This window comes from Rhinatrema bivittatum, chromosome 4 (genome assembly GCF_901001135.1).
Source record: "Rhinatrema bivittatum chromosome 4, aRhiBiv1.1, whole genome shotgun sequence".
NCBI classification, from domain to species: Eukaryota; Metazoa; Chordata; class Amphibia; order Gymnophiona; family Rhinatrematidae; genus Rhinatrema; species Rhinatrema bivittatum.
This window is the reverse complement of record NC_042618.1, coordinates 257,390,533-257,411,267: the sequence shown is the minus strand read 5'-3', so window position 1 is coordinate 257,411,267 and position 20,735 is coordinate 257,390,533. Positions and strand designations below refer to the sequence as shown.

Here is a 20,735-nt window from a genome sequence, read left to right as displayed (position 1 = left end):
AAATCAATAGAATCTTCATTTGTATCGCTGTCTCAAATATCTCTGGAAACAAAAAATCAAACTGTGTTGAATACTAATTTGATTTCCACATTGAAGGTGAAAGTGGAAAATCTTGAAAACAGGTTTTCCACCATAGATAAAAGACATCAAAAGCTTGTTCAATTGGACCTTGCTAATAACAGGAGATTAGAGAATATTGAGCCTGCTCTTAGGTCACATAACCTTAGAGTGTTGAATTTTCCTGTAATAAATATGATTTCCCCTCTGGAGATGTTTAAGCTATATATTCAGCAAATATTAAAAATTCCATAATCAGCAATGCCTGTAATTATAAAAGCTTACTATTTCCAGCAGGCTGACCGGGTGGAGGAAGAAGCAGCAAAACAGACACCAACACTGGATATCTCACAAATATTGGAAATGTCACAGGATATGGAAATTAATCAGAGAAGACCATTGCTGGTCTCATTTGCCTTTTTGACTGACCGCAATAATATATTGAAATTCTTTAGATATAGTCAATCCCTTTTCTATGGTCGTCAGATATGGATTTACCCAGATGTAATTAAGTCTACACCACTACGTCGTAAAAGCGTTCTTACTATGCGAGCTGAGACACTTCAGTTAGGGGCTAGATTTAATCTGAGATACCCATGCAGATGTTGTATAAGATATTTAAATACAAATTATGTTTTCTTCGAGCCTGATCAGCTTAGAGCTTTTTTGATTGCGCATACCCGAGAAGGTTCCACTAGTGGTTCGGCATAGATATAAGTTGTGTACCTACTTGACGTATTAGTATTTCCTATCTGATGCTTCTATTTCTGCCCCTCTATATTTCTTCTATTTTAGGTGCAGATAATGGCTTATAAGCAATGTTTTTCTTTGCTTGATATATTTCGGGAGTGAATGTACCAATATTTCTGTACAAGGATGTATTCTTGTGAAAAATATATAATTTTGAAAATAAAATATAAAAAAAACGATATGCCCCACGGAGGTCGAGTTTAGTAAAAATTTGTGCACCTTTCAATCGGTCAAAAAGTTCAGAAATAAGGGGGATAGGGTACCGGTTCTTCTTGGTAATCTTATAGGCCTACTTCCGGATTCCTCCCCTCACACAAACGTCACTGCTGCTGTTCCCTGTTGGGGCTAGAGGAATCACTTTCTCACCGCTGGTCTGGTTCGGCAGCCTAGGAAAATCTTCTCAGCTCCAATTCCACCTCGGAGGTAACAGTCCGAGTAGGCCCAATCTTATAGGCCTACTTCCGGGTTCCGCCCCTCACACAAACATCACCGCTGCTGTTCCCCGTCGGGGCTAGAGGAATCACTTTCTCACCCCCGGTCTGGTTCGGCAGCTCAGGAAAAACTTCTCAGCTCCAATTCCACCTCCCAAATTTTCTTGAATATACTGAGTCATGGCATCTGTCTCGGGTCCTGATAATGTGTAGACTCTAATCCTGGGCAGGAATTTTCATGGAAGTAAGTCTATTCCACAATTATTATTCCGATGTAAGACCTCTGCCTCCTGCTTGCTGAAAACATCCGCAAATTCAGCATACTGATGAGGTAAGCCAGAGGGAATGATTGTGAAGGAAGGAATCTGAAACTTAGCTGGTTTAACTGAAATCAACAGTTCTGACGGCAGAAGGAACTCCACCTTGCTGGCTGCGAGGTTGATGCAGTCTTAATCATGGTAGACCTAGAATCACCTGTTTAACTGCAGAAGGGAGCACATAGAATTGAATGGTCTCCTGACCATTTTATAGCCAAGCTAATGGAAAAGCTTGTCAACATCCGACTCACAGACTACCTTGACTCCCACAATATTCTCTACCCCTCTCAATTCGGATTCAGGAAACGCCTAAACACAGAATCCCTCCTTCTTTCTCTAACGGACAACATCCTGATGGGCCTTGACAAGGGACAATCTTACCTGCTAGCCCTTCTCGACATCTCTGCAGTGTTCGACACGGTAAACCACACTATCCTCATAAACCGTTTAATGGAAATAGGCTTATCCGGCTCTGCACTGCTCTGGTTCACATCCTTTCTGAACAACAGACACTACAAAGTCAAAATAAATGACAAAGAATCTCACTCCATTCCATCAAACCAAGGTGTACCTCAGGGTTCGTCACTTTCCCCTACCCTGTTCAATATATATCTACTCCCTTTATGCCAGCTACTCAATAGTCTCAATCTCACCCACTTTATATACGCGGACGATGTACAAATCATAATCCCCATCTCGGACCCCATCTCTACTCTAAATTTCTGGAACAACTGCTTACACGCCATCAACCTTCTGCTCTCGAGTCTCAACCTGGTCCTAAATACTTCCAAAACGGAACTACTGGTTATCTCCCCTAGTGACAACAACCCCCTCGCAAATAATGCTAGCATCCCATTAGCAAACCAGGTCAGAGATCTTGGGGCCACCCTTGACTCTAGAATGAATTTCAAAAAATTCATTAACGCCACAACTAAAGAATGCTTCTTCAAGCTACAGGTCCTGAAGCAACTTAGACCGCTCTTACACTTCAAGGATTTCCGTTCGGTGCTTCAAGCCATACTGTTTTCAAAGATCGACTATTGTAACGCTCTATTACTTGGTCTCCCCGCTTCGTCCACCAAACCTCTTCAGATGCTGCAAAACGCAGCGGCTAGGATCCTTACAAACACTCGTCGCAAGGACCATATCACACCAATCCTAAAAATCCTACACTGGCTGCCCATCCAATATAGAATACTTTTCAAGGCTCTCACCATCATCCACAAATCCGTCTACCAGCAATCCACTCTCCAACTCACCTTCCCACTCGAATTACATACTTCCGCAAGACCGATCAGAACTGCCTACAAAGGTTCGCTCAAGGCCCCCCCCAACAAATCATCGGTCCACAACTCTATTCACAAGCGAGCTCTTTCAACAGCAGGTCCACTTCATTGGAATTCACTTCCCCAAGACTTACGCCAAGAACAATGCCATTCAACATTCAGAAAGAAACTGAAAACCTGGCTGTTCGCAGAAGCCTACCGCTGAAGGATCTCCTCAACCATCACTGACTCTACTCTCCCACCCCTCCCTAATCCCTACCCCCCCTCTTTTCTCTCTCCCCTTCCCCCCCACCCAACCTCACCCTTTCCTTCTCCCACTGGACATACCATGCTAATAACTGCCTAGGATAAATCTATGTTTATGTATCTTATAGTTTTTGTTGATTATATATTTATCTCTTTCTAATTGTTTCTTAGTTTAAATTCTGTACTGTCTTCCATTGCCCAGGTTTTACGCTCCCTGTTTAATGTAACTTTACTTTCTACCTTGATGTTAATTGGTTTCCCCTCAGTTACATTGTAAACCGGTACGATAAGACCTAGTCTTGAGCATCGGTATAGTAAAAGAAATAAAATAAAATAAATAAATAAAATAAATATGAAGTAGCCCCGTAGTCATTTTGACAGGTTTGGTGATAAAAATTTATTCCCCAAAGGCTGTACTGATACTGAGGAAATTGTAAGCTGAGTTCTATGGGAAGTTGATATTTATTTATTTATTTATTTATTTATTTAAGGTTTTTTTATACCGGCATTCATGAACTCGTTCACATCATGTCGGTTTACAGAAAACAGGGGTGCGGATAATACAACCAAAAAAAAAAACAAAAAAAAAACAAAACAAACAAAAAAAAAAAACGAATTGACGAATGAGGCTCCCCTCAATGAAATTGCCAACAGCACCAGAATCCAAAAAAGCCTGGAGATGAATGGAACCTTCAGCAGTGGGTAACGTTACTGGATTTAAGATTTATGGAGAGGAAGCAACCCAGGGAGGCCTCTCTCACCAGACCTAGACCCAAGAGTTTCCCAACATGTTCGGACATTTGTTGGTGAAATGACCTGTTCAAGCACAGTACAAACAGATTATTTTGTCTTTGACAATGCCGCTCTTCAGGCAAAATCTGGAATCTGTCAATCTGCATAGGTTCATCCATACTGAGCTGGGTCTCTGAAGTCTTAGGAACTGCAAATGGTTGCTGAAAGGCTGGAGCAAGACAAATAGGACGTCAAAGAGCCGCCCGCTCCCGAGACCTCTCCTGAAATGTGAGATCCAGACGGATAGCTAGGTAAATTAATTCTTCTAGGGATTCTGGTAGTTCTCGTGTGGCTAGCTCGTCCTTGATGGCCTCTGATAGCCCTTGACTAAAAATATCTGTGAGATTATCTTCACCCCAACAGAGTTCAGCGGCAAGAGTCCAAAACTGAATTGCTCCCACGGAGCAGGACCTTTGTCGAATCTGAAGTAGATCGGAAGCTGCAGAGACAGATTGACCGGGCTCATAAAAAATTTATCGGAAGTCCTTCAAGAAATGGTCCAGATTATGTAATAACGGATCATCTCATTCCTAAAGGGGTGTGATGGCCATGCCAAGGCTGGTCCCTCCAGTAATGATAATATGAAGGTAACCTTGGTCTTTTCTGAGGGGAATAGTGAAGACTGCAGAGAAAAATGCATGCGGCATTGATTTATGAATCCCCGACACTGCTGGGGGTCTCCGTTGAAACAAGGAGGGGGAGGAAGTCGTATTACAGGAGGAGTTGGATTGACAGAAGCTGCAGCCCCTGGGGATGCAATGGCCAAGGCATCCATTTGGATGGCCGGTCTCTCCAGAACATCAGTCTCTTGATCCAGAATTTCTTGCTGTTGCTGTACACATGCTGTACACATGAAGCCAGTCCGGGCATGGCCTGTAAGGCTGTTAAGTCCACTGGGTCCATGGCCTCGGCTAACTGTTACAGTCTAGTTAGTGGACCCAAGATAGTGTAACAGTCTTACCTTGACCACAGCCAGAAACCCAGTCAAGGGCGTAATCCAGAACCCCTGGGTTGGTAATCGGTAGATAAGGTCCAGACCACAGTCCGGTCCTAGAGGCAGGTAGCCAGCAGGTGAAAGTCCAAAGCACAATCCGGGTGAAAGAGGCTGGCAGCAAGCAAGAAAAGGTCCAAGTTATCCTGGTCAAAGAGGCAGGCAGCAAGTGAGAGAAGGTCCAAGGTATAATCCGGGTCAGCGAGGCAGGTAGCAAGGAAGAGAGAGGGTCCAAGGTCCAATCCGGGTCAAGAGGCAGGTAGCAAATAAGAGAAGGTCCAAAGTCCAATCTGGGTCAGCGAGGCAGGTAGCAAGCAAGAGAAGGTCCAAGGTCCAAACCGGGTCAGCGAGACAGGTCACCAGCAATCCGAGAGCAGCACCAGCAAAATGCTGTGCTGAAGAGTGGCGTTTAAATTTCCCACGCAAATGCGGGGACTTCAAGGGGAAGCGATGACATGCCGTAGTGGGAGGAGTCATGATGCGGCGTGCATCAGCCTGCGCTGCAGCTGGGGAATGCTGCCGAGGAATGCGGCCACTGGCCCCTGACGGAAGGAACTGATGTGGCAGGTTACTGAATGGTAACAGACATCTGTTCTGGGCTTCTAAGATGGTATTTTTAAACATCCATGCTTGAGCTAAACTCTTCACCTTTGCAATTGCTCTTTTCAGTTATTTCCTAACCATTTTCTTCATCTTATAGTCACCTTTTTGAAAGTTAAATGCTCTCGTAGTAGATTTATTTTTTGTACTCCCTCCAATTATGTCTAATTGTATGATAATGTGGTCACTATTGCCAAGTGGCTCCAACACTGTTACCTCTCACACCAAATCCTGTGTTCCACTAATTACTAGGTCTAAAATACTTTCCCCTCTTGTTGGTTCTTATACTAGCTACTCCATGAAGCAGTCATTTATTTCCTCTAGGAACTTTACTTCTCTGGAATGTCCTGATGTAACATTTCACCCAGTCATGCCGAGGTAATTGAAATCACCCATTATTACCGTGCTGCTGATTTTGGTAGCTTCCCTAATTTCTTTTAGCATTTCATTGGCTGCTAGTTCATTCTGGCCAGATGGACGGTAACACATCCCAACTACTATTTTATTCTTTTTTTCACCTGAAATTTCTATCCATAAAGATTGAACATTGCATTTTGTTTCCCGCAGAACTTTTATCCTGTTTGACTCATGCTTTCTTTATATATAGTGTCACCCCTCCACCAATTTGATCCATCCTATTATTTCAATATAATTTGTACCCTGGTATCAGGGTACTTATATATTCCTAGTTACCCAACTTATTGACTCTTGTTTTGAAATAGATTCCTTGTGTATAAAATCTGCAGCAAATTACTCCTACCAAACAGAATTACCATGTAAAATCAAAACATATTAAACCAGATAAAAACAGGTAAGTTCTAGTAAACAGATAAGGTGTATAACAAGGTAAATAGTAAAGGAATATTAAGGTTGAGAAATATGAGCCGTTAGGCATGTGCTTTCGGTCCTCATCTGCTACAAAGGGTGCGGGTCCTCTGGAAGCTGGGGTTATGGAGTTCAAAGCCTGGATCACTCGCTGTGACCTCTGGAGTCCTCTTCTGGGGGCTGTTGGGAATGGTATGCAGATGAGCCTTCCAGTCCTCTTCTGCTGAAGGGTTGCGGGGTCTCTGGATGCTTGGACTATGGAGTTTGAAGCCTGGATCACTTGCTGAAACCTCTGGAGTCCACTTCCAGAGGTTGCTGGGAACAGCATGCAGATGAGCCTTACGGTCCTCTTCTGCTGTGATGGATATGCTTATGTATTACATTATATGAGCTATTTAACTGCAGTTCGCAGGGACAAACTACATCCTTACATGGCTGTCTAGGAACCTTTCCTGAAATGGTATATTCAACAAAAGTGATCTACTCTAACTTGTCTGATATTGTTATTCCCTACTGATTTGTCAGCGAATAGTGTCAAGGACTAGGGAGGGAAGGGGAATTCAAAGAGTGGGAAAAACATGGTCTTGTTGAATATTCGGTGTATTGCTAGATTTGATATTTTTGTGTGTAGTATCATAAACATGGCGAATAATTACAAAAAATACAAATTTTAATCTATTTTAACTAGGTAAATGTATTGCAAACAAGGGACCTGATTAAGGTTTTTACATGAGCACAGAATGTGAAAAATTCTTTGTGTTGAGTCTAAATTGTTCTGTATTTTACAGACTGTAGCTCTTGATGGAACTCTATTTTTGAAATCTGGAGTAATCTCAGGAGGTTCGAGTGACTTGCGCTTCAAAGCCAGGCTCTGGGATGAAAAAGAGCTTAATGAGTTGAAGGAGAAAAAAGAGAAACTGATGAATGAACTTAAGGTGAGTGAGTTAAATGGGTAATACAGATTCATGGGATTTATATCCACCTTCAGAGACGATGTGTTCTCTGTGGACAAGCACAGCAACCAGCTACACAAGATGGGAGACATCATAAGAACATAAGAAATTGCCATGCTGGGTCAGACCAAGGGTCCATCAAGCCCAGCATCCTGTTTCCAACAGAGGCCAAAAACCAGACCACAAGAACCTGGCAATTACCCAAACACTAAGAAGAACCCATGCTACTGATGCAATTAATAGCAGTGGCTATTCATTAAGTATAATTGATTAATAGCCATTAATGGACTTCTCCTCCAAGAACTTATCCAAACCTTTTTTGAACCCAGCTACACTAACTGCACTAACTACCTTCTCTGGCAACAAATTCCAGAGCTTTATTGTGCGTTGAGTGAAAAATAATTTTCTCCGATTAGTCTTAAATGTGTTACTTGCTAACTTCATGGAATGCCCCCTAGTCCTATTATTCGAAAGTGTAAATAACCGAGTCACATCTACTCGTTCAAGACCTCTCATGATCTTAAAGACCTCTATCATATCCCCCCTCAGCCGTCTCTTCTCCAAGCTGAACAGCCCTAACCTCTTCAGCCTTTCCTCATAGGGGAGCTGTTCTATCCCCTTTATCATTTTGGTTGCCCTTCTCTGTACCTTCTCCATCGCAACTATATCTTTTTTGAGATGCGGCGACCAGAATTGTACACAGTATTCAAGGTGCGGTCTCACCATGGAGCGATACAGAGGCATTATGACATTTTCCGTTCTATTAACCATTCCCTTCCTAATAATTCCTAACATTCTATTTGTTTTTCTCTCAAAGTCCAGAAAGAAGTTCTTTGCTTTCTGAGCATGTGCAGGCCTTCCTGCGCTAGCGTACATTTTTTTGTCCGGTTTGGCAAATCTTTAGAAATCACCTGTCTCTCAGCATCACTGCTAATTTTTTCAAATGTTGACAGAAAAGAAAGGGAAGAGCCCATTTAAAAAATGCTAACACATGTCCACATGTTCTATTTGTCTAAAATGCCTAGGACTGGAGCATGGCTCTTCAAATTGTGGCCCCTGTGGATGGATGTTCATAAGGGCACTTATTTATAGAGAGCTCCAACTCAAGTATGAGTATGTAAGCTCATCAAGAGACATCAAATCCAAAACTGGAACAAAAATATCTCCAAGCCAGTAAGCTGAAAATCAACTCATCCTATGCCTGAGATCCACAGTGCTGAATTGGGTTGGAACCATGATCTGTTTATGTAAAAGAGAAAGATTACCAAATCATAATGGAAATATCAGAACTAGGAGTCATCGTCAGCACCAAAACATCAGTTCCCTGTACGTACCCGGATCAGTCCAGGCAGTGGGTTAAGCCTCCCTTCCAGCAGGTGGAGACAGATCAAAACTGCAAGGACGTCCCCCTTAAGGAGAGACCCTTTACTATAACCCCTTCAGTATTTGTCTGTCTCCAGCAGGTGTAGCAGCTCCCCTTCAGTTCTCTGCCTTAGGCTAGTCAGCCTTCTCGTTTCTTCGGTCTTAGGCTCAAGCAAGTACTTTAAAAAAAAAAAAAAAAAGTGAGAGTCTGTCAGGTTTCTTCTTCTTTTCCTTAGTTTTTTTTCCTTTCAGTGGGAGACGGCTCTGTCTCCCCGCTCTTGCCGGACTCAGGGGGGCTTTGCCTTTTGTGTGCTGCATAGCCTGGGTCCGTGATCGCTTCCAGGTGCGGGGACCGAGTCTCTCCGGGTCTCGTCTCCCCCCCCCCCCCCCCCCAATCTGGCTGCCGAGAGGGTTTAGAACCCGCTGCTGTGCTCAGTCCAAAAAAAAAAAAAAAAGGTAAAAGTTAAAATTATTTTTTTTTATAGGTAAACTTTTAACTCTTCAATAAGTCGCAGGTATTCCCCTACCTCTGACTTCTTGCAGCAGTTGACCAGCATTTTTTTATTTTTTTCTGGTCCTCGCAGGCCTTGAACCAGCAGCCAGACAGCCAGGAGTCAGCAGGTTCCCCCCTGCTCACTCCGGGCCTTCAGGCTGTCAATCAAGTCTTTTTTTCAGTTTTTTTTTCCTCAGTCGCGGCTGTGCTATGCCGCAGCAGGCAGCCTGCCTGGCTTGTGGGCTGCCCTCTCCACGTTTTTCGCGGCAGGGCCTCTGCTCTGCTCTGCCTGCCTGCCGGGGTGGGGGGGGGGAAGGTCCCTCCTCGGCAGGGCAGGCAAATCCAGCCCGGGGATCGAGTTCCCCCGGCATGGCCAGGCCTTTCCCAGGTCGGCAAAGCCCGGGAACGGCGGCCATATTGGATTTTTCAGCTGCTTCGTTTTCGGAGCTGCCTGAGGCTGGGGGGCCCGATTTTTTTGAGAAACCCCACGGGTCCCCAGGAGGGGGGTACCGACCCCCCCTCGCCTCTCCCTCCCCCCCTCCGGGAAATCTAGGGTCCCGTTTTCAGCTGAGTTCGTCCTTTTCATGCATAAATCTTATTTAGCTAGCCTGCAGGAGGAGGATGAATGCCCCCCCCCTCGACCCCCCCCCCCCCCACCAAAATCCCCAGCTCAGTGCTGTTGCCTACTGGACCGGCTGCGGGGCCCCAGGGGCCGGTGCGGGTGGTCCCGGGGGTGGCCCCCCTCCCTGACCCCCCGGTGGATCCAGTGGTCCCGGACCCCGCTGCTGCCCCGGATGAGGGGGATGCCCCCCCTTTAGAGGGAGATGACCCCAGGGCCCTGCGTCTGTTCCGTAAGGAGGAACTGGAGCCCCTCCTCCCTTTCGTCCTGCAGGAACTGGGCTTGGAGAGGGTCCCACCGTCGATAATCTAATGGACTCCTTGCCCAAGGACATGAATCCGGTCCTGGGGGTGCTCTGGGCTCCGGCTACCGCGTTTCCTTAAGCTTTTGATCTTACGGGAGTGGGAGGCCCCTGAGGGGGCTCTCCGAGTGGGGCGTGCCATGGATAAACTTTATCCCCTCCCGGAGGAAGGCCTGGACTTGCTTAGGTATCCCGCGGTGGATTCTTATGTCTCCGCGGTCACCAAACACACCACGATTCCGGTGGAGGGATCGACGGCTTTAAAGGATGCGCAGGATCGCAAGCTGGAGTCTCACCTGAAGCGCATCTTCGAGGTTTTGGCGCTTGGAGTCCGGGCTACTTGCTGCAGCAGTCTTATGCTGCGTGCAAGTCTCAGGTGGGTCCAACAATTACTCTGCGCCCAGGAGCTCCCGCCGGACGAGGCGGAACAGGCTGAGCATCTCGAAGCCGTGATAGCGTATGGGGCGGACGCTCTCTACGACCTCGTCCGGGTTCAGGCGAAGGTGATGGCTTCGGCAGTGTCTGCCCGGAGGCTTCCTTGGCTCCGTAATTGGTCGGCTGACTAGTCTTCTAAGGCTCGGTTAGGTATGTTGCCTTTTAAAGGTAAGATGCTGTTTGGGGAGGATCTCGAGAAGCTTATGGACTCCTTGGCTGACAACAAGGTCCATAAGCTGCCGGAGGACCGACCTAAGCCCGCCCGGTCTTTTACTCCTTCGCGCTCTCGCTTCCGAGGTCAGCGACATTACGCTCCGCGTGGGCGGGGTGCTTCCTCGAGGGGGTCTTTCCGTGCTCAGTCCTTTCGTGGGCGCCGGTCCTTTTGTGAGCGTCAACTGGCGCGTGCCGCCCCTAAGCCTGCCACACAATGAAGTTCAGCTGACTCATTCCTCGGTCCCTTGCCTCGGCGGTCGCCTCTCCCTGTTTTTCGAGGAATGGGTCAAAATCACGTCGGACCAGTGGGTACTCAACATTATCAGGGAAGGTTACGCCTTCGAACTTGTTCGCGATCTTCCGGATCTTTTTCTCTTCTCCCCTTGCGGGCGCTCCAAGAGGGACGCGGTAGAGCTGACCCTCGCCAAGCTTCTGGATCTGGGCGCAGTGGTCCCAGTCCCGAAGAGGGAGCTTGGCGCCGGCCAGTATTCTATTTACTTCATCGTTCCCAAAAAGGACGGGTCCTTTCGCCCAATCCTGGACCTCAAGAGGGTCAATCGGGCCCTAAAGGTTCCTCATTTCCACATGGAAACACTACAAGCAGTTATAGCGGCGGTTCGTCCTGGAGAGTTCCTCGCTTCGCTCGATCTCGCGGAGGCGTATTTCCACATTCCTATTCACCTCGATTACCAGAAGTACCTTCGCTTCCACATTCTCAATCGGGACTTCCAGTTTCGGGCGCTTCCCTTCGGTCTCGCGACGGCACCTCGCACCTTCACAAAGGTCATGGTGGTGGTCGCGGCAGCGCTGCGCCGGGAAGGGATCCTTGTCCATCCCTATCTGGACGACTGGCTCATCCGAGCCAAGTCGGCGGCTTCCTGTCGCCAGGCAGTGGATCGAGTGTTATCTCTTCTCTCCTCCCTCGGGTGGATAGTAAACTTCTCCAAGAGCAGTCTTCAGCCCTCTTAGGAGTTAGAGTTTTTGGGGGCCCACTTCGACACCTGAGTTGGCAAGGTTTTCCTACCGCAGACGTGCGCTCTCAAGTTGATCGAGCAGATCCAAAAACTGGTGGCCCTACCCGCTCTGGCCTGGGACTACCTACAGGTCCTGGGATTCTTGGCCTCCACCATAGATCTTGTTCCTTGGGCTTTCGCTCATATGCGGCCGTTACAGAAAGCTTTGCTGTCACGCTGGCAGCCGGTATCGGAACAGTTCCATGTAGTTCTTCCACTCTCGGCCTCTACAGTCGACGACTTACAGTGGTGGCTCTCCCTGCCTCATCTTCTGCAAGGGATGCCTCTCGAAGCCTCGCAGTGGACGATAGTGACCACGGATGCCAGTCTTTCAGGTTGGGGCACGGTGTGCCACTCCCAGTCTACCCAGGGCACCTGGTCCCCGACTCAGTCTCGCTGGCACATCAATCGTTTGGAGAGACTGGCAGTTCGCCTGGCCCTTCAGGAGTTCCTCCCCTTCTTCGCGGCAAGGCGGTGAGAGTCCTCTCCAACAACTCCACCACGGTGGCCTATATCAACCGCCAGGGGTGCACTCGCAGCCCTCTGGTGGCCCTGGAAGCCAGCCATCTCTGCGACTGGGCGGAATGCCATCTGAAGTGCTTAGCGGCCTCCCACATTGCGGGCAAGGAAAATGTGCAGGCCGACTTTCTCAGCCGACAATCACTCGACCCGGGAGAGTGGGAGCTCTTGGAGGCAGCAATGGCCCTGATAGTGAACAGGTGGGGTCCCCCTCACCTTGATCTCATGTCGACTCTACGCAATGCCAAGGCCAATCAGTTCTTCAGCCGCTGGAGGTAGCATGGCTCAGAGGGCGTGGACGCTCTGGCCCTGCCTTGGCCGGCGGATGTTCTTCTGTACGTGTTCCCTCCGTGGTCCCTGGTGGGAAAAGTTCTCAGAAGAATCGAACTCTACCGGGGACCGGTAATTCTGGTAGCTCCCGAGTGGCCGCGGAGGCCGTGGTTCGCGGACCTCATCAACCTGGCGACGGACGGGCCCCTGCGTCTCGGTCATCTACCTCGTCTCCTCCGTCAGGGGCCTGTGTTTTTCGACCAGGCTGATCCCTTTTGTCTAGCGGCCTGGCTTTTGAACGGCAACGTCTGAGGCGCAAAGGGTATAAGGAGGAGGTTATCTCCACCTTACTGCGGGCCCGAAAGCAGTCCACTTCCCTGGCCTACGTGCGAGTCTGGAAGGTCTTCGAGTCGCTTTGTTCGGAATCAGGTATCCCTGTCCGTTCCGCCTCGGTCTCGATGGTTCTTTCCTTCCTCCAGAAGGGTCTCGCTAAGGGCCTCTCTTTCAGTTCTCTGCGTGTATGGGTCTCTGCGCTCGGCTCTCTTCTGAGCGGGCCATCCGGACGTGGTGCGGTTCCTTAGGGGCGTTAAACATCTCCGCCCCCCCTCTCATGCTACTTGTCCGTCGTGGAGTCTCAATCTGGTCCTTCGGGCCCTTTGCAAGGCTCTGTTCAAGCCCCTCCGCCACGCTACGCTAAAGGATCTCACGCTAAAGACTGTTTTCTTGGTTGCTATCTCCTCTGCGTGGCAGATCTCCGAGATTCAGGCATTGTCCTGTCGTGACCTTTTCTGCGTTTCTCTGATTCAGGTGTCTCCCTCAAAACAGTGCCCTCCTTCTTGCCTAAAGTTGTTACTTCCTTCTATGTCAATCAGTCGGTAGAGCTCCCGGCGTTTTCTCCTGAGGAGCTTGCGGGACCCACGGGCGGTGATCTCCGTCAGTTAGATGTCAAACGGGTCCTGCTCTGCTACCTTCAGGTTACCAATGCCTTTCGTGTTTCGGACCATCTCTTTATCCTTTGGAGTGGTCCTAACCGCGGTAAGCAAGCTTCTAAGACCACTATTGCCCGGTGGTTGAAGAAGGCAATCTCTTCGGCCTATCTCTGTCAAGGTCGACCGGTTCCTGAGGGCCTGAAGGCTCATTCTCTACGCTCTCAAGCTACTTCTTGGGCGGAGAGTCAAGCTGTTTCTCCGCAGGAAATTTGCAGGGCCGCCACGTGGACGTCCTTGCATACTTTCGCTTGACACTACCGTCTGGATGTCCACGCTCCGGTGTTCGGTTCCTTTGGGTGGCAAGTGCTTCGAGCGGGACTGTCTAGGTCCCACCCGGTTTAGGGAAGCTTTGGTACATCCCACTGTCTGGACTGATCTGGGTACGTACAGGGAAAGGAAAATTAGTTCTTACCTGTTAATTTTCGTTTCTGTAGTACCACGGATCAGTCCAGACGCCCTTCCCTGTCTGTTGTTTTCTGTGTCCTCTTGAAGCTTGTTTCTTGCAGGTTTACAGGTCTTCATACGTTTCTTTTTTATTTATTTATTTATTTATTTATTTATTTATTTCTATACCGGACTTCACGAATGGAATTCACATCAGGCCGGTTTACATGGAACTTAGGGGAATAACAAGTGTAACCAAACAAAAGGCCGAAGCAAGCAAAGTTACATATAACAAGGGCGTAGAACTTGGGGGCAATAGAGCCAGGAAGAAAGGCAGCGCGGAATTATCAACAAATAAATAATATATAACGGATTAAGAGATAAGTAAACAACATATAAATAATATATAACGGTTTAAGAGATTAGTAAATATTCCAAATCCGTGGGCTGAGTCCGACGTGATATTTAGACTTAGGGGAAGGCTTGAAGGAAAAGCCACGTCTTGAGTTTTCTACGAAAGGTGTGAAGGCAGGGTTCTAGTCTTAGGTCAGTCGGTAGTCTGTTCCAGAGGACAGGGCCTGCTGTGGAGAAGGAACGTTCTTTGGTGGATTTTAGACGGGTGGATTTAGTAGGTGGGACTTGAAGGGTTCCTTTATATGCTTCTCTGATGGGTCTTTCCGAAGAGCGGAGTTTGAAAGGGGTCTGAAGGTCTAATGTGAGCTGTTTGTGGATGGATTTGTGGATTAGAGTGAGTGCTTTATGTAGAATTCTGTATTTTATTGGCAGCCAATGTAGGTTTCGGAGGACTGGGGTGATGTGAGCACGTCGGTTGGTGTTGGTTAGGATTCTGGCTGCTGCATTCTGGAGCATCTGTAGCAGTTTTGTGGCTGAGATGGGGAGCCCCAGGAGTAAAGTATTACAGTAGTCAGTTTTCGAGAATAACGTGGATTGAAGGATGGTTCTGAAGTCCTGGAAGTGGAAAAGGGGTTTGATTCTTTTTAGAATTTGAAGCTTATAGAAACAGTCCTTGGTGATATTATTAATAGCTTTCTTTAAATTCAGATGATTGTCTAGAATAACTCCTAAATCTCTTGTTTGCGAAGTCTGTGGGTCCAGAGCTGTAATATTGGTGTTGGTCGAGTGTTCAGGGGAGATAAGAAGGATTTCCGTCTTGGATGAGTTTAGAACCAGGTTCAGGCTAGAGAGGAGGCTTTTTATGGACTTCAGGCAATTTTCCCAGTAGTCAAGCATTTTTGGCAGAGATTCTTTTATGGGGATCAATATCTGAACATCATCTGCATAGAGGTAGTGTGTTAATTTTAGGTTTGTGAGCAGATGGCAGAGGGGGCAGTAAGTAGATACTGAAGAGGTTCGGGGATAAAGAGGAGCCTTGTGGGACGCCTAGCGTTGCTTTATAACTTGGAGATTCTCTGTTGTTGACTCTAACCTTACAGCTTCTGTTGTTGAGGAAAGAGTTGAACCATTTGAGGGCAAGTCCAGCGATTCCGATGTCTGATAGACGGTTAAGCAGAATAGCATGGTTTACCGTATCGAACGCCGCTAAGATATCTAGGAGGACCAGTAAGTATGAAAGCCCTTTGTCAAGACCCAGGAGGATGTGGTCTGATAGGGAGATGAGAAGGGTTTCAGTACTGGAGGATTTCCGGAAACCGTACTGTGAAGGGTATAGTATTTTATGTTCCTCTAGGTAGTCCGCGAGTTGAGTGTTCACAACTTTCTCTGTGAGCTTCGCTAGAAACGGAAGGTTAGATATGGGTCTGAAATTGGAGAGTTCTTTTGTATCCAGGTTGGGTTTCTTCAGGAGGGGTTTGAGAGATGCAGTTTTTAGCTCATCTGGGTAGATTCCTTGGGCTAGAGAACAGTTTATGAAGTTAGTCAGTGCTCTAGAGATGGTGCTGGGGATGAGGAGCAGGAGTTTGGTAGGGATGTGGTCCGTCGGGTAGCTGGCAGGTTTCATTTTCTTGAGAGTGGATTCTATCTCCAGGGTGGTAGTGGGTTCGAAGGAGTCAAGGGTGGCTCTAGGGTGATGGGTGGGATTAGAGTCTAGAGTTGGAGGCGCAGGGTTAGTGGGGAGAAGAGTAAGTGTGTTTGTAATTTTATCCTGAAAGAAGCGTGCTAGTTCATTGGCTTTTGATTGAGCCTGTTCATCAGGGATGGTGGGGGCAGAGGGTTTAGTGAGTTGGGATATGAAGGAAAACAGAGCCCTGGCATCATATTGTATGTCGTGGATTCTGCTTGAATAGAATTTTTTTTTTGTCTGTAGAAGAGAGATCTTGTAGAGGTGAAGGGTACGTTTCTAATCCGATAGTGTAGTGGTATTGGGGTTGTTACGCCATAAGCCTTTTTTGTGTCTGAGGTCTAGCTTCATCCGTTTAAGTTCTGGGGAGAACCAGGGTTGTTTCTTTTTTTGTGACCAATTGATGGTTTTCGTCATTTTAGGGCAGAGTTTATTGGCTATTGATTCAGTGATGCTGCTCCAAGAGAGAATGGCTGCGTTGGGGTTGGAGATATCCAGATTAGGAAGATCTTTAGTAAGATGTTCACTGAGAGTGTCGGAGGGACATACTTTCCGGAAGTGGATGGTAGAGTGAGGTTGAGATTCAATAGGATTTACTTTAGTAGTGAGAGTAGTAGATATCAGGGAGTGGTCCGACCAAGGTACAGGGGTGCAGTCAGGGGAATTATTGTAAGACAGGTTAGAGTTAATGAAAATGAGATCAAGTGTGTGTCCTGCTTTGTGGGTCGGTTTATTGATGATTTGTTCAAAACCCATGGCTCTGAGAGTGGAGAGGAAGGAATCACAGTTAGGAGAGAGAGGTGAAGCGTCAACATGAAGATTGAAATCCCCCAATATCATAGCCGGTGAGTCTGTATTGATGTATTTGGCGATGGTTTCTATGAGAAGGGAGGCTTCGTTGTCGAGTATACCTGGTGGAGCGAACACCAGAAGAATTTGGATATGTTTGGACTTGAACAGACCTAGTTCCAGTTTTTTTTGTGGGAGTCTTGACTGGTTGCTGTGTGAGATGGAATTCTTTCTTGGTGGCTAGTAGAAGCCCTCCTCCTTTTTTTTTTTGTCTTGGGATTGAGAAGAAGTCGTAGAGATGTATCGGTAGTTGGTTTATCAGGGGAGTGTCAGAGCTTTTTAACCAGGTTTCTGTGATGGCACAGACGTCTGGTTTGGAATCTAGTAGGTAGTCATTGAGGATGTGGATTTTCTTCGTGAGGGATTGGGCATTGAAGAGTGTCAGAGAGAATAATATGAGTCCTAATAGCTGGGTGAGGGGTGAAATCATGATGGGGATGAGTGATCTCTTGGTATAGCTCAAGGGTCGTTGTAGAAGTCTCAGGTTGTGACAGTGGTGACGATGAATGATGGGGATGGGGTAGTTAGCATATTGGCTCCGCAGATGATGTAGTAAATGAAGGTTGTTGTGAGGGAGAGAAGAAGATAGTGGTTTATGATATTCCTGAATTGAGTTGTTCTCAGAGATAATAGTGGTGCTTGGATGAGGGAGCTAGAGATTTCTTATGTATAAAGAGCTAGAGATTTCTTATGTATAAAGAGTTATTAGAGGTAGTTGAGAGTTTGTTTGTTTGTCTGTCTGGTGTGATTGAAAGGAGTTTGAGCTGGTGGTCTGTGGGGTGGTCCGTTGAGTGCTGGTCTGTGAGTCCGATGAGTGCTGGTCTGTGAGTTGAGTGCTGGTCTGAGAGTCCGATGAGTGCTGGTCTGAGAGTCCGATGAGTGCTGGTCTGAGAGTCCGATGAGTGCTGGTCTGAGAGTCTGATGAGTGCTGGTCTGAGAATGCTGGGGTGTCGGATGAATGCTGAGGATCCTGGATGAATGCTGAAGGAGGCTGGATGAATGCTGAAGGCGGCTGGATGAATGCTGAAAGAGGCTGGATGAATGCTGATGGAGGTTGGATGAATGCTGAAGGTGGCTGTGTGAATGCTGAGGATCCTGGATGAATGCTGAGGATCCTGGATGAATGCTGAAGGAGGCTGGATGAAAGCTGGGGATCCTGGATGAGTGCTGAGGATCCTGGATGAGTGCTGAAGGAGTGCTGAAGGAGGCTGGACGAATGCTAAAGGAGGCTGGATGAATGCTGAAGGAGGCTGGATGAATGCTGAAGGAGGCTGGGTGAAAGCTGGGGTGTATGGATGAATGTTGAGGATCCTGGATGAGTGCTGGGGAGGCTGGGTGATAGCTGAAGATGGCTGGAAGAATGCTAGGGAGGACCTGTTAGGTGTGTGTAGGATTTTCAAAAATGGAGAGTATAGAGTGGCTGCCACTTCAGGGTTCTAGTGCGCACGAAGGGGTGCACAAAGGGGCAAGCCCCTTTGTCGCGCGACGCCAGGAGCAGTCTCGTCCCTTTAAAGGGCTCAGAGTCGCCGGTCGTGACGTCGGGGTTCGGTGGGCGGGCTTACCCTGCTTCGCGGCTCCCTTCTTCAATTTAAAATTGAATCCTTTTTCTTTTTTCCCTGTTTGCTCGGCGCTGCTTTTTCTTTTTTGGCGAGAGATGGGCCTCCCCAAAGACCACGTGGGTGGTCAATCCCGAGTCCAACTCCCTTTGGCCCCGATGGGCCGGCGCCGACCGCGCAGGGAGGGCCGACCCGGGACAAGGGGAAAACGCAGGGCGGGATCGCCGAGGGAAAGGGTGCGCCAGGAGCCGTCTCGGCCCTTTAAAGGGCTCAGAGTCGCCGGTCGTGACGTCGGGGTTCGGTGGGCGGGCTTACCCTGCTTCGCGGCTCCCTTCTTCAATTTAAAATTGAATCCTTTTTCTTTTTTCCCTGTTTGCTCTGCTCTGCTTTTTTCTTTTTTGGCGAGAGATGGGCCTCCCCAAAGACCACGTGGGTGGTCAATCCCGAGTCCAACTCCCTTTGGCCCTGATGGGCCAGCGCCGACCGCGCAGGGAGGGCCGACCCGGGACAAGGGGAATACTGAGCAATTGCACCGGATACTGAGCAATTGCACCGGAAGCCTTGGTCTTTGTTTTCCATACCAAGTATATGCAAGAGCGTATAGGTTTGTCCTGTTTTCTCTCTGTTCCATTGTTGCTCTATTGAGCTTGTGGTTACTTGCTTGACCCTAGTTGGGTTTGTTATTTTTTTCTGCTTTGACAGTCGTTATACTGAAGGGGTTATAGTATAGGGTCTCTCCTTAAGGAGAACGTCCTTGCAGTTTTGGTCTGTCTCCACCTGCTGGAAGGGAGGCTTAACCCACTGTCTGGACTGATCCGTGGTACTACAGGAACGAAAATTAACAGGTAAGAACTAATTTTCCTTTCACAGAATCGCTGGTGCCAGACCAATGGTGCGGAACATGGGTGCAGGAAAGGAGTTTCGACTTGGAACCAAGATTGTGACACCACCATACCCCTGCTCCAACTACATCATCTGAAACTTACTCAGAACCTTTTCAAGTAGACAAAAAACATACAGAAACATCTAGTATGTCTTTACCTCCAACATTGGAACCCCAAATGAAGTCATCAAATTTATACATCGAGAAATTCTATCACGACATTCTGTACAAGAATGTCTTGCGTTTGTACTAAAATTATGGGCAGACTTCATAGGCACATATAAAGCCGATACCTAAATGCAAACCATACTAGAGAATTTGAAGAGTATTTTCAATTGAAGCTTTTATCCACCTGTTTTGAGAAAACAGAAGAGAAACAGAAATCTTTATTTATGCAGCTTGTATCGGATGATTCATGCAAATGCATCCTGTAAAATAAACAGATATACTGACCATGGATCCACAATTGGACTCCACACCGGAGTAGCCCAGGAGTTTAACACCACCAAGGATTCCATATACCCAAAATTACTGCAGAAAATATAACTGACTTACAAGGCGTGCTAAGGTTCATCCACCACCGAACCAGTACAATGTACTACCAATGCATGGCATGCTAATGAAAGTACAAATGAAAATCTGGAAGACATCTTTCTACTGGTCATTAGTAACCAAGAACATCGATGTAAAGTTTAGGGTTCAGAAATGCCCAGGGCATGAAAAGGTACAACTCAGTCATGATTCCTTTATCATAGAACTCGCAATGTTGAAAGCCAAAAAGTCTAAAGGTTACTTTTAATTCTCCTCCTCAAAAAGATCTGAAAATCATTGATACAGCTGATAAAATAACATACCAAGCAGTGACCGTGCAAGCAGGAATTGCTGTAAATCAGTGTTAGAATGGTTCAATATCTTTATAATAATCTAAAAAATTAAAATTAACCTCATAGTTTTCTTTCTTTTGTACATATGTATATAATTGCAATTCTTGTATATAATTTTATTGCAAAACTTCCCATATTATTGTTCCCCCCCTCTCGTTAATGCCTTGTTATCATGTTTTTTACTGTTCAATGTAAAGCGCCATTCCGTGCGTTTGTTTTTGCGTTACAATGTGAACCGATATGATATCCTGGATGAATGTCGGTATATAAAAATTTTAAATAAATAAATAAATAAAATAAAAAAACTTCACGACTATTCTGAAAAGTTGCCAAAGGAGGAACAAGATTATTATAATGAAATCATGGCAGACACACAGGATTATGCATAAGACATGACATGCTCAATGTACTACTTTTTAATAGTGCTGCAAGGATTTCTGTAACAGCCATTACTACAAGAAGGCTAGCGTGGCTAATGTCATCAGGCCTCAGAGAAAATGTTTCTGAAAAACTGGCAGATACTCCTTGTGCAGGAGATAATTTGTTTGGGATAAGGTTTAGGAGACAGAAGTGAACTTCTCATCAATAATCAACAACACAGAAGATTCAATCAAGACCATACAAGAGACCATGTTACTATTCTCAAAGGAGAAGATATAATCCTTACTTCTCTTAAAGG

The 20,735-nt window shown here is 46.8% G+C and overlaps 1 protein-coding gene across 1 annotated transcript in view; it reads left to right on the top strand.

Annotated features, from left to right (window-relative positions):
- The window catches only part of SMC1B (structural maintenance of chromosomes 1B), a 941,781-nt gene that overhangs the window by 327,266 nt on the left and 593,780 nt on the right, over positions 1-20,735 (top strand). The window contains 1 exon segment of the mRNA XM_029600056.1: positions 7,084-7,230. Within this exon segment, the coding sequence (XP_029455916.1) occupies positions 7,084-7,230 (147 nt within the window).